At 49.1% G+C, this 11,724-nt stretch overlaps 1 protein-coding gene across 7 annotated transcripts in view; it reads right to left on the bottom strand.

The window, feature by feature from the left end:
- The window catches only part of LOC139753495 (ecdysone receptor-like), a 530,512-nt gene that overhangs the window by 453,348 nt on the left and 65,440 nt on the right, over nt 1–11,724 (bottom strand). For all 7 annotated transcript variants that reach the window (XM_071670109.1, XM_071670110.1, XM_071670113.1 and 4 more), the window contains exon 2: nt 6,436–6,912. In XM_071670109.1, the coding sequence (XP_071526210.1) occupies nt 6,436–6,889 (454 nt within the window). In that variant the 5' untranslated portion in view covers nt 6,890–6,912. The remainder of the gene's footprint in view (nt 1–6,435; nt 6,913–11,724) is intronic.

Below are 11,724 nucleotides of genomic sequence, written 5' to 3'. Positions count from 1 at the left end.
TGTCATCATGTAAATCACCTCCATTAAAAGAGAAAATCGATCTTGTAAAATGCTATAAGCAAACAAGGGAAACTAAGGCTTCTGACAGGGCTTCAGAAGGGTGAGAAGAGAATCTGTACTTTGGATGGGTCGGGTAAACATTACACGGAAGGAATCCTACAGGAGTTCCTACATTGGATCCTATATAGGAGGTCCTAGAGATGGGGAACTGTAGGGGTTCCTAAATAGGGGATCTTAAAAGGGCACTCCTACGGGGGATCCTACAGAGGGGCCCTTACAGGGAGTCTTTTGGGGATCTACAAGGAAAGTCCTAAAGAGGATCCTATAGAAGGGGTCCTAAAGCGAAGGCCTTCAGGAGACTACTATAAAGTCCTACGAAGGTGTGGTAGTCAGGCTACCAAGCAGCAGGTAGTCGGGCTTCCCAGAGGCAGCCCCGGGGCTACATGACGCAGCAGACCTCCGCCCTCGTCAGACACATATATAACAAATTTTCCCCTAGGATTTCTGTTGACATATGTGTGACGTGTGTGGTACAGGTTCTGGATTAATGGCCATTGCCAGCTGACGGCCATTAAATCCAACAATAAATACATATTCAATCAACAGCCGCCAGTATCAACATAAACCTATATTCTTTTTTTTCTTTTTCCTCCCCTTACCATATCAGTCAACTCCCCACCCGGTGACCGACATTAATGGGATGAGATCCTTGGGTGATACCACAGTGATCTGTAAGTCCCACGTCAGGAGGATCATGAACATCTGAATGCCTCTCTTGGCTGAGGGGAAGAGTCAAGATCTACTCATCCCTTTATGCTGGGAGATGTCAACGCTGGGAGGAACCCTACCGTCCAACCGACTGAGGAGACCCAGATGGTCGAGTTGGAAGTACATTATTAGCGTTCAACAACCCAACTCCTGGAGAGGACAGCTGTGACGAGTAGCCCACTACTGCAGGTGTCACTCTCCTTCCACTGAGGCTAAACACCTGCCATGTTAGCCAGTCTAGTCAGCCAGGAAATGGCTTCAGAAAGGTAAGCGTTCGTGTCCGAACACTCCCATCCACACTAGTGTACCAGCTCGTTCTTCACCTACAGTACCTGGAGAGAGGCAAGAATCAACGAAGAGGATTTCCACGGAGGTTACCTCACACATAACCACTTTATTATACATCAAACGCGCCTGTCATGGACAGAAGTCCGCAGCGAGACCAGAACGGGTAAGGAGATAAGAAAAAAAAAAAAGGCGAAAAGAAAGGGAAAAAAAAAGAAAATTAATAGCCCAAGCGTTTTGGAGGAAGTGGAAGGAATGACTTTTAAAGAGGAGGAGGAGGAAGCCATAGCTTGTGGACTTTTTGTAGCATTTGGCCTGTATGGATGTAGCTACAAGAAGTTCCTAATATCACAAAGAGCGCCTTCCATGGGCCATTTAAAACAAATGTCGAGTAGCGAGCGTCCGAGAGCGCCTACACTGGCCATGAGGAAAATATCCCCAAACGATTCACGGAGCCAAGAACCAAACCTGTGAAACTAAAAAATGAAGAACAGGATGACCCATGTCATGAGGTGAGGGGCGCCGCCAACATGTGAGGAGCCTCAGCTACAAATATACAGAGGAAAACAAAGTCAAAACTGATTTAAAACATTGTGGGAGAATACGACGGGGAGAGTGGCGCAGCACCCGGGAATTAAGATTAAGAGGGAGGGACGTACTCCCCTGGGGAGATGGTGGGAGGTACTGGGGAGATGATGCAGGTACTAGGCAGGAGTTTGAGGCACTGGGGAGGAGGGGTTTAAGCCACTGGGAGGGCGGATTGGGAGGGGGGAGATGCGAGATTTACATCCTGACACTAATGTTTCCCAGGATTGCAACCTATTTTTCCTCTCTCTCTCTCTCTCTCTCTCTCTCTCTCTCTCTCTCTCTCTCTCTCTCTCTCTCTCTCTCTCTCTCTCTTCATTGGTACTCCACCAAGTTTCACTCCATCTTCCTATGAAAACCAGCAACACAGACACCAAAAGACCAGCATAACAAACCCCGTTTTCCCCGCACTTCTTCCTCCCTTCCTCAGTCTTCATCAGGTTTCCCTTCTGGTCTTCTCCTCCTCCCCTGCGCCATATTTGCACACGGATTGTTTTCTCTAAGGCACTCCATCATAAGACACGAGCCTCCCCGGGAATTCTTCACGTGATGAGGTTGGGATGTGAAATCCTCCGCCTTCGGGAACTGAACCATTATGCGTTCTATAAACGTCCTTCGACGACAGCTCCTGCGATCTAGCGACTTGAATATAATCAACTAACGAATTTTCGGCGAATCTTCAGGTGGAAGGCGCTGGCGTTCGAATCTAACATGGTGACGCAAGAGATGGGTCACTGTGGCGCAACATCATCGTTACATTCTTGACGTGGTAAGACTCCTGAAGGAGGTGGTGCGTCTACCTCAATCCAACCATCATGAGTACTAGATCTTCCCCACCAGGAGAGTCATCAGTGACGCCGTTATCCCCCCCCTCACACACATCATCACTACCGCATCACTATAACTACACACATCATCACTATGCTCAACGCCAGGATCCTCCCTCCCATCACCACATTCACCACTACTTCCATCATAAATCAACACCACTTCCTCCACAGCTGACAGCCATTTCCATCACCTCTACATTCATTAACATCACTTCACTCCCTCACCGCACTATCACCACCGACCTTCAACTTCTATCACCATTATAACCACCACACCAATACTGTCATCCCTTCATCCTCACCACAGCCACTATCATCAGCACCACCACTACCATCCCGTTAAACCCCACCCTTGGCCTCTCTCCCAGCAACCAAGGTCAAAAGGATGGCAGGTCAACAGTGAACTGCGTGGTCACTGCCTCAGTGACTGGCCAACACCAACCACAGTGCCTAAATTGGGTCACTGTCCTCTTGAGAATCCCAGCTGCCAAATTTTACCTCCAGTCACTTGGTGTTTACAGATTCCTCCCCTCCCCTCCCCTCCCCCCCAACCTCTCTGAGCGCCAGCCACCCCTCCCCACTCTAGGTCACCACTGGCACCCCCCAGCACGCCCCTTAACCTCTCCTCCTCCCTCGGTAACACCAGGAACATCACAGGATGAAGAATCAATGAGAATAAAAAAAAAAGAAAAAGGAAAAAGGTTGATGATAATAAGGGGCAATCATCAGGGATGGTTGTATGCCAGGTTCTGCAGCCAGACCCTGGCGACGGTGCCAGAGGCATGGCCTCTCCTCGCCACCACCACCACCACAACCCTGGCCAGAGACACCACACTTCATCCCTCCACCCACCCCCACCATAACTGCTATAATTACTTCCTTTTCGGAATCCCAACGAGTTATTTCTGCTGTCGAGAACAGAGAGTGAGTGAGGTTGTGTGTGTGTGTGTGTGTGTGTGTGTGTGTGTGTGTGTGTGTGTAGAGAGAGAGAGAGAGAGAGAGAGAGAGAGAGAGATGGGGGTGAATACCTCCAACTGTGGGAGGGGGGAACGTGTACCCAACATCTCCATGTGTCGCATGTGATGGTGTACCCTCCCTCACTACGGAGGATGGAGAAATTATAGCAATGACTGGCACGGTGGGTTGTGCGTCCCCCGTTAGGTACGAACAGGACCCATAGAAGGGCCCCCGTGCCCTCCGCCCTCTCTCTCTCTCTCTCTCTCTCTCTCTCTCTCTCTCTCTCTCTCTCTCTCTCTCTCTCTCTACACACACACACACACAAAAAAAAAAATATACATACACAAAAAGTACATATATAGAGAAACGAACAATAACACATACACCGAAACAAATACAGCTACAACAACAACAAAAATAAGAGACAAACATGTCGAAACAAAAACACACACGAACACAAGTCGGGATTGCTTTCAGCGTTGGCCAGCCAGAATAGTTCGTCCTGCCGCACCACTTTTACTGACAAACTATCCTGGGAGAGAGCCACTCACCCTGGCTGTAAGAGACAGACAAAATGTAGAAGAGAACAGCCGACTAAGTCGACGAATAACAAATAAAAATAATAATCATAAACGCTGATAAGAAAGAGAACAACGAACGGGATCGAGGCCTCGGTGTTAGCGAGACCAAGAGCTCAATGGAAGGAGAACCGTGGCTTAGGAAACGAACATCCAGAGAGCCGTCGCAGGAGGCACCACCGGTGTCCACCTGCCGCAGGAGGCACCACCGGTGTCCACCTGCCGCAGGAGGCACCACCACCATCCACGTGGCGCGGGTGCAGGAGGCACCGCCATCATCCACGTGGTGTGGGTGCATGAGGCACCGCCGGTGTCCACCTGCCGCAGGAAGCACCGCCATCATCCACGTGGTGCAGGTGCAGGAGGCACCGCCACCATCCACGTGGTGCGGGTGCAGGAGGCACCGCCACCATCCACGTGGTGCGGGTGCAGGAGGCACCGCCACCATCCACGTGGTGCGGGTGCAGGAGGCACCGCCACCATCCACGTGGTGTGGGTGCAGGAGGCACCGCCACCATCCACGTGGTGCAGGTGCAGGAGGCACCGCCATCATCCACGTGGCGCGGGTGCAGGAGGCACCGCCACCATCCACGTGGTGCAGGTGCAGGAGGCACCGCCACCATCCACGTGGTGCGGGTGCAGGAGGCACCGCCATCAGCTGCCGTCAGCGATCCCTGGCCGTGACACCCGAGGCTGAAGAATAGACCCGGAGGATGGCGGTCTTCAAGACCTATATCTCTCCTCTATTGTTCCTCATTCCGCCTTCTTTATGGCCTCCACAGTCCGCTACACCTCGCTACACCCTCCCATCCCATCTTCTGTTTGTATGTGTGTGTGTGTGTGTGTGTGTGTGTGTGTGTGTGTGTGTGTGTGTGTACACCTTCCTATACAAGAAGTAATTTCTAGCTTCCAGTAAGAATGATGACATTTCGTTCCTTCTCTTCATCCAGTATGTTCACTTCGCGAGACAAGAGACACCCCCCCCCCCCCCCCACCACACCTCATCTGTCTTATTATTCCAATCTCCGACGCCAACCGTTCCTTTCCTATGAGTCTCTCCTTCATCGTCTCGTACATTTCCATATATCTCTTCCTTTTCTCTCCTCGTGCGGATCTCCCTCCCTCCCTCCCGCTCTACTCTCCCCTACTCGCGCTTCCCCAGAGGACGGCCAATCTCCACTGCTCCAACATCTCCACAAACCAACCCCTAAAACTACTTCGAACACCTGACAACTACGGAAGAAAATGTCATGAAAATAAATACGAAAGTTAATCTATACCTCGAGACCTGGCACCCCCGACCTCCTCCCCCTCCTCCTCCCCCTCCTCCTCCTCCTCCACCCCCTCCTGCTGGCCCTGTGCCAATCCGTCTCGCTTCCCACAGTGCCTCCGTGTACACAGTCCACAACCAAACCTGTTTCTCTCTCGCCTAATTATCGCATAATGACGCTAATCACCCTGTTATCAGACACGGGTCGGGTATATTTAGTGTAATCATAAGTTCAGAAGCATAATCTCCGAATGTCTGTGTACGAGAGCTCCAAAGAGTCACCCAAGAGGAGGATTCAAATGTTCCAGAGTTCCAATCAATATTATGAGCGCGTTAGGTAACAGCTTGAGACTTGTGGGTGTGGGGCCGTTCACTCTCTCTCGTTTAACATGTGAGATCACAGAGTGTGTGTGTGTGTGTGTGTGTGTGTGTGTGTGTGTGTGTGTGTGTGTGTGTGTGTGTTTGAAGTGGAGGAGTTAACTCACTCCCCTCAAATGGACTGAGACGAGTAAATATGGGGCCTAATCTCACTGTCCCTAGCAGGTGGCGTCAGCGTACAATGGTGGCAACGCTGATAGTGTAGCCAGCAGGTCAATGTGCAGGTCTCCACATGAACGTAACCACCCGAGACTGTGGATGTGCCTGGGAGGCTGGCCCTACATGCAAGGACCAGTCTACCCTGTGATGTGATCTTGGCCAGGGACCTTCCCTCACATATCCTCACTTACTGCGAAAGTCAGATCACTCATCCTGAACCCGTGAAGCAGATAGTGTGTGACTTATTTACAAGTGATTCTTATACATAATGTAGAGTAAACTACGACACTGAGGACTTCATCATAACTTGCAGTGGGTCAAGTCAACAGGGTCAAGTCATTGAGCTTTACAAAAAAAAAAATTCCAAAACGAGAGTCATATAAGGACGACCATTTTTGAAAAATGTTTTCGTTAGTGAATAATATAGCGAGACCAGGGGACGCGTGAGGGTACAGAATTCTGTGGACATGATTTTTTTAAGAAGCCGGAGGCGTGAGTACGAATCTCCTGTTTTGAAACTCGCGCAACGGAACTATTTTTTTCTTTTTTTTAACGTTTCATAATCTGATGTTACATAACCGCTCAGCTTCCCACGGAGCACAACAAGTACTGCTGGGCCACTCACCTGATCTGGGAGGGTAGGGTGAGCAGGCGTCGTAGCTGGAGGAGGACATGGGAGACATGCCGTTGGAAGGGTGGCCCATACAGCCCACTGAGAGTCCATTAGAGTTCTGCGGGGGCGGCGATAGGGAGTCGACGCTCATGGCCCCAGGGGAGGGCGACCACTCCACCTGCTCACCGTCGCAACGCGGCTTCTTCGGGTGTGAGGGATAGTCTGAGGGCCCCGAAGGCGACACCGGAGGCTCGCTCTTAATACCCACGAGGCCCAGGGGCGACACCGGCGAGCGGGGCACCCCCGACGGAGATTCACCGATCAAGGGGGAGCCGCCGACGTAAGTAGGCGAGTGGTCCATCTTGGGAGAGACGAGAGCGTGAACGGCGGAAGGGTGGGTATGTTGGGGTGAACGACGCCCCATCAGCCCGCGGCCCCGGAACGAGGAGTCGCGAGGGAAGTCCATTGTCAGGCAGACACCATCACACTCTGGGGAGGACACAAGAGATACTGATTACTATTGTATTTTTTTTATCACTAATTATCTTGCTGTTAGGTACACACCATCATACTGCCAGAGGATAAGGGGACAAGTATAACGTGTTATATATATAGTACATTCATCCATCATATTACATTCATCCATCATACTATACTGGGTAAAAAATAAGGAAGCTGTTAACTTAATGTTACTACCAACGCCATAACACTGAAAGGGGAAGGAACAGAGGAACAAGAGCTGATTACTGTTAAGGTTATAAGCACTAGCACGTACGCCACCATACAAGGTTATAACCACGAACAACAACACGTATGGCGTCAAAAGAAGTGTCGGACAGAACAACACATATTCACAACGGCCACTAAAATCCTCACACTCAGGCAGGGAAAGACAATTAACCCCGTCAAGCGAATCACCCACTTCGTCGGGATGATCACTACTATCATACCAAGGTAGTTACTAAGACTGCCTAGGGAAGGTCATCAGGCAGTTTCTACCCATCCTTGCCATCACTGAGGGTATATGAGAGGCTTATTCGTGTGTCGCTACAGGAACAGTCGCTGAGGTATGTCTTGTACATGGAATGCATCAGCGTTCGTCTGGTTCGACCACCGTCGTGTGAGCTCGCACAACATTAATCAGCAACAGGGAGAACATGACGAGAATTACGGGAGCAACATGGTGGCAGATAAGTGGACGTGAGTCATAGAGCAGCGGTCACAAGGACATTCTAGGGGCAATGAATCTGACTTACAATGACAATGAGGAGTCAAGTGGATGGCCGAGCAATACCCTGTGCGGCAACAGAATGGAAACTGACCCATATGTGAGGAAGACACTCATCTATGCTACACAGCAACAGATGCAAAACCATTTGGCATGCGCAAGTCCGCTGACATGTGTGATATGTTCTATTCCCTCACATGGAGCTTTCCTACCATGCCTCTGACGAAGACATAAAGTCGAGGAATGAACACAGAGATTCAACAAATCAACTGCAGGTGAATGTTGCAAGGGTTTCAGACACCGTGACAGTCCTTTTTAGCACCCCAAGTTCGATGCCTAATACGAAATTCCTTTACGTCATCTCTACTTACATTAAAAAAAAATTCTGCGCATACACGCAGCACTTCAACTGATTTATTCGAGTTCGTGATAATGTATGTAGACTCCTCTCGTGTGGGGCCGCAGCTGAAACTGATAACCTCAAATCTTACGGTGCTAGAAACACGACCAATCGTCAGGGTTAAGAACACAGTCTGTATATTCATATAAGTATGCCAGCTTATCACCATATACGTATTCATTCTTCCGTTACATGTGAACGACCCGCTCAAGTTTCTGGCACAGTCAGTGAGGCTGATGCTGCCTTAGATGTATGGTAGACCAAGAGAAGATCAAGACTGGAGTCAATATATTCGACCCAAGAGCAAGCCAGTGTAACTGTTAATCCACTTCTGCTTGAAACCATTAACAGTATCGGTAATGATCATCCGTCTTCATCATAATGGCCAAGATATATATACTACATGCCATAGGTAACTTTCAAACACCCCTTCCCGGTTCTGGCCAAAGGACCTTGTATTCTGGTGTAATTACCCCTTGCTTATAGCAGTCAGACACCACGGGTCCACATCACTTTCAATTACCAGAGTCCCATATGCTAGACTAACTCGCTTGAAATAGCCTTAAGGACCCTGTATGGTTTCCAATCAACTTCAGGGAATTCGAGTCGCTCCAAAACTCATTCTTGCCACCGTCCCCTCGTCCCTTGCTTTCTCCATAATGATCACCCTCCCTCACACTTTAGCACAGAAGCCAGTCACTGGCAGTGTTCACCTCCTACCATGATCCTGTGCCATCCACGCATACCAGAGAGTAATTCCTGCTCCTACTGACGAAAGTGGTTGTTTTCACAGGAACCTACGGGCCAAATTATCCCCCACTGCACCGCTAAAACATTCAAGTCATCACAAACACATCTAAAAAACAAGTCCCTCCGGTCGACTCTCTAAGACGACCTACGTCCGCCCTTGGACAACCCAACAGCATATGTCATAACCCAGAGCCAGAGCCTGGTCAGGTCCACACGTACATTTACCAGTCATTCTAACAGCTCCTTCTGCGCTAACTGGCTAGTCTGTAACTGAAACTCTGACGCTCCGACACAGCTTATATTTTCCCTCGTTATTCTTTAAGTATCCACCATGAGCATAAGCCCTCTCAGGCAACTCCTACTCGCTTCTATGCAGTGTGAAGTACTCGTAAAGTCTCCAGACACTACCAAGTCGTACGGTGTGAATTACAGTTTGGAACACATGCAGCAGAATGTCATGATCACTAAGACATAAGCTTATGATTCTGAGACTTGTGGGGTCAGTGAAGTCCTCGTGCTGGTCTCAAGCCTCAAACCCGCCTGGAATGAAGCCGGCCAGCTCGGGTGTGATTCCAGACCCTCTAGAAATAACACCGAATAATGATACTGGAAATTCCATCGACAAATGTACATGACCCGTTTGCGCCTGCAGCGAGGACGTCGCAGAGGTGTGTTGTGCTGGCTCGATGGTACTGTGGGTTTAGCCGACGGCAACCCTGGGTCGGGCACGGGGGTCGACGAATGCCGTCTAAAGCGGTGGTCCGGACCTCTTGCGACGGTGTATCTGGCGGTGTTGGTACGTGATGGTTTCGGTAGTTGTCACTGCCGGTATCTGGAGGAGCTGGTACCTATGCCCGAACCAAAGAGGAGGGACGGTAATAGGTATTATCACAATGTGGATATTCCAATCTTACTCTGCTGTGAGTCAGATACAGAACACGAACCTGGAGAAAACCGTTTCCTCTTAACCCAGGACGCCCAGTGTCGGTTTCGTGAGCTCGTCTCTATCCCCAAGATCAGGTCTGGAACCAGGATGTTCTGCTTAATCTCTGACCATGCACATTCTTCGTGGATGCAGTCCGCAAGCTTCCATTTCTACTGCAGGTCGGGTAAATACAGTAAAATGTGAGGAAACTTATCTAATCACATATTCCAGATGTTCAGTGGCTTTTCTAAGGAATTCTTTGAACTTCTCACTATCAAGATACTTTATAGACTCTGACTTCGAATGCTAACATTATGTTCACTAAAAATTATTTATGGCAACCGTTACTACCTTTCACTGGATTCATTCTCCCATTTCATTGTTTCGTTCCAGTACGAAACTATTTTCCTATCAAGAACAAGGATGCGACCTTCAACCAACTTTCATACACACAGAAGAATACTATCTATGTCCTCATGAAGAAAGGTCGGTCATCTCCATCCTCCTCAACAGCATCGACGTCCGACTAGATCCAGACAAACAACACATGGCGCCTGTACGTCTTCCAGAGCCACAATTACACCACAGTGTTCCAGTCCAGAATGTACGTTCCAAGCAAACTATCATCATCGTCGACCAAACGTTTCTTTATTTGGAGGTCCTAGGCATCCACTCTCTCATTTTCGCCAACGAGACAGTTCCTTTGTCGTGGTGGCAGGAGGTAAAGTCATCAGATATGATCGCTTCCACAGCTCCTGCGTTCAGTTCTTCCCACGTTATGATACGACTGTCTTTTATAGTCCACTCCTGATTTGATTACTTCATCCTCCTCCCCACTATATCCCCACAACGAAGAGGTGAAAGTTCTCTACTGGTAAACATTATCCTCGAAGTGGCCAACTGGCCAATGGCTCTGGATTATGGAACACTACAGGGATGTCAATAAGACCAGAGACTTCTCCTGGAAACTGATGAGAGACTCGTTACACCCAGAGTCTAGGGCGCCAACTGCGGAAAACGACTTGCTTACGATCACTTAATATTACTCACACGGCCGTTCCGAAAGTAATAAACTTAGGCGGAGGTAACCATTAGTCTCGGAGCTGCAGAAAGTCGATCAATATTGGAGGAAGGTCTTTGACCCATAGTAAGGCGTCTTGGAAGGCCTTTGTGCAGTATCGATCGACTACCAGCAGCCACGAGACCAATAGGCACCTCAACCTAAGTTCATTGCTTTCGAACGAGTTCTGCGGGCAATATTATATGGTAGTTGGCACGTCATATATCGCAAAGGAGACATTCTTGCCAACGAACAGCCTTGGAGTGTGCCATGAACCCCACATCCCTCGCAATACCCAATTTTTACACGTTCTTAGAGACTCCCAAGTCACTCTTATGCATTCGAACTTCATGCTGGACTCGCCCATTAAGGCGTAAGTTTTTACACGAACTTTCAGCCCGAGTCGAGAACTTAAAGATCCATGCAGCTAGCAGGATATTCTGTACACCTTGGTCCATCAAACTGAGGGTTTCGTTCCCGTGCACGTAAAGTGCTAACGTGCGTGTCAGACGGGTCTTCACACCGAGGAGGGGGAAGAGTGGTGGGGGTTCCAAGGAGAGGAGGAAAAGGCAAGAAGATGTGAGGAAGAGTTACGAGAAGAGACAGTGAGGAAGGTTACGGTGAGAGGAATGTGACATTTGCCAGAGATGGAGGGAACGAACGGTGAAGACAGGTGTCAGAGACGAAAGAGAGAGATTAATGAAGAAAAATGATGGAAGGATTTTGGTGGAGCAATGAAGGGATGAAGAGGAAAGTATAAGAAACGAAGATAATAACGGAGGATCAGAGGAGACATATTTAAGGACCAGGAAAGAATATAATATAATATAATGATCAGGTACCATAAAGAGAAACACCCAAACGACCGAACATACGAATGTGGGGAGACATACAGAGATTGAATCACATCCCAGGAAAGAGAGAGGGGAAGCAGACAG

The sequence above is a fragment of the Panulirus ornatus genome, chromosome 14, assembly GCF_036320965.1.
Source record: "Panulirus ornatus isolate Po-2019 chromosome 14, ASM3632096v1, whole genome shotgun sequence".
Classification (NCBI taxonomy): domain Eukaryota; kingdom Metazoa; phylum Arthropoda; class Malacostraca; order Decapoda; family Palinuridae; genus Panulirus; species Panulirus ornatus.
Note: the sequence above shows the minus strand (reverse complement) of the source record. Positions and strands in the feature narration are given on the sequence as shown.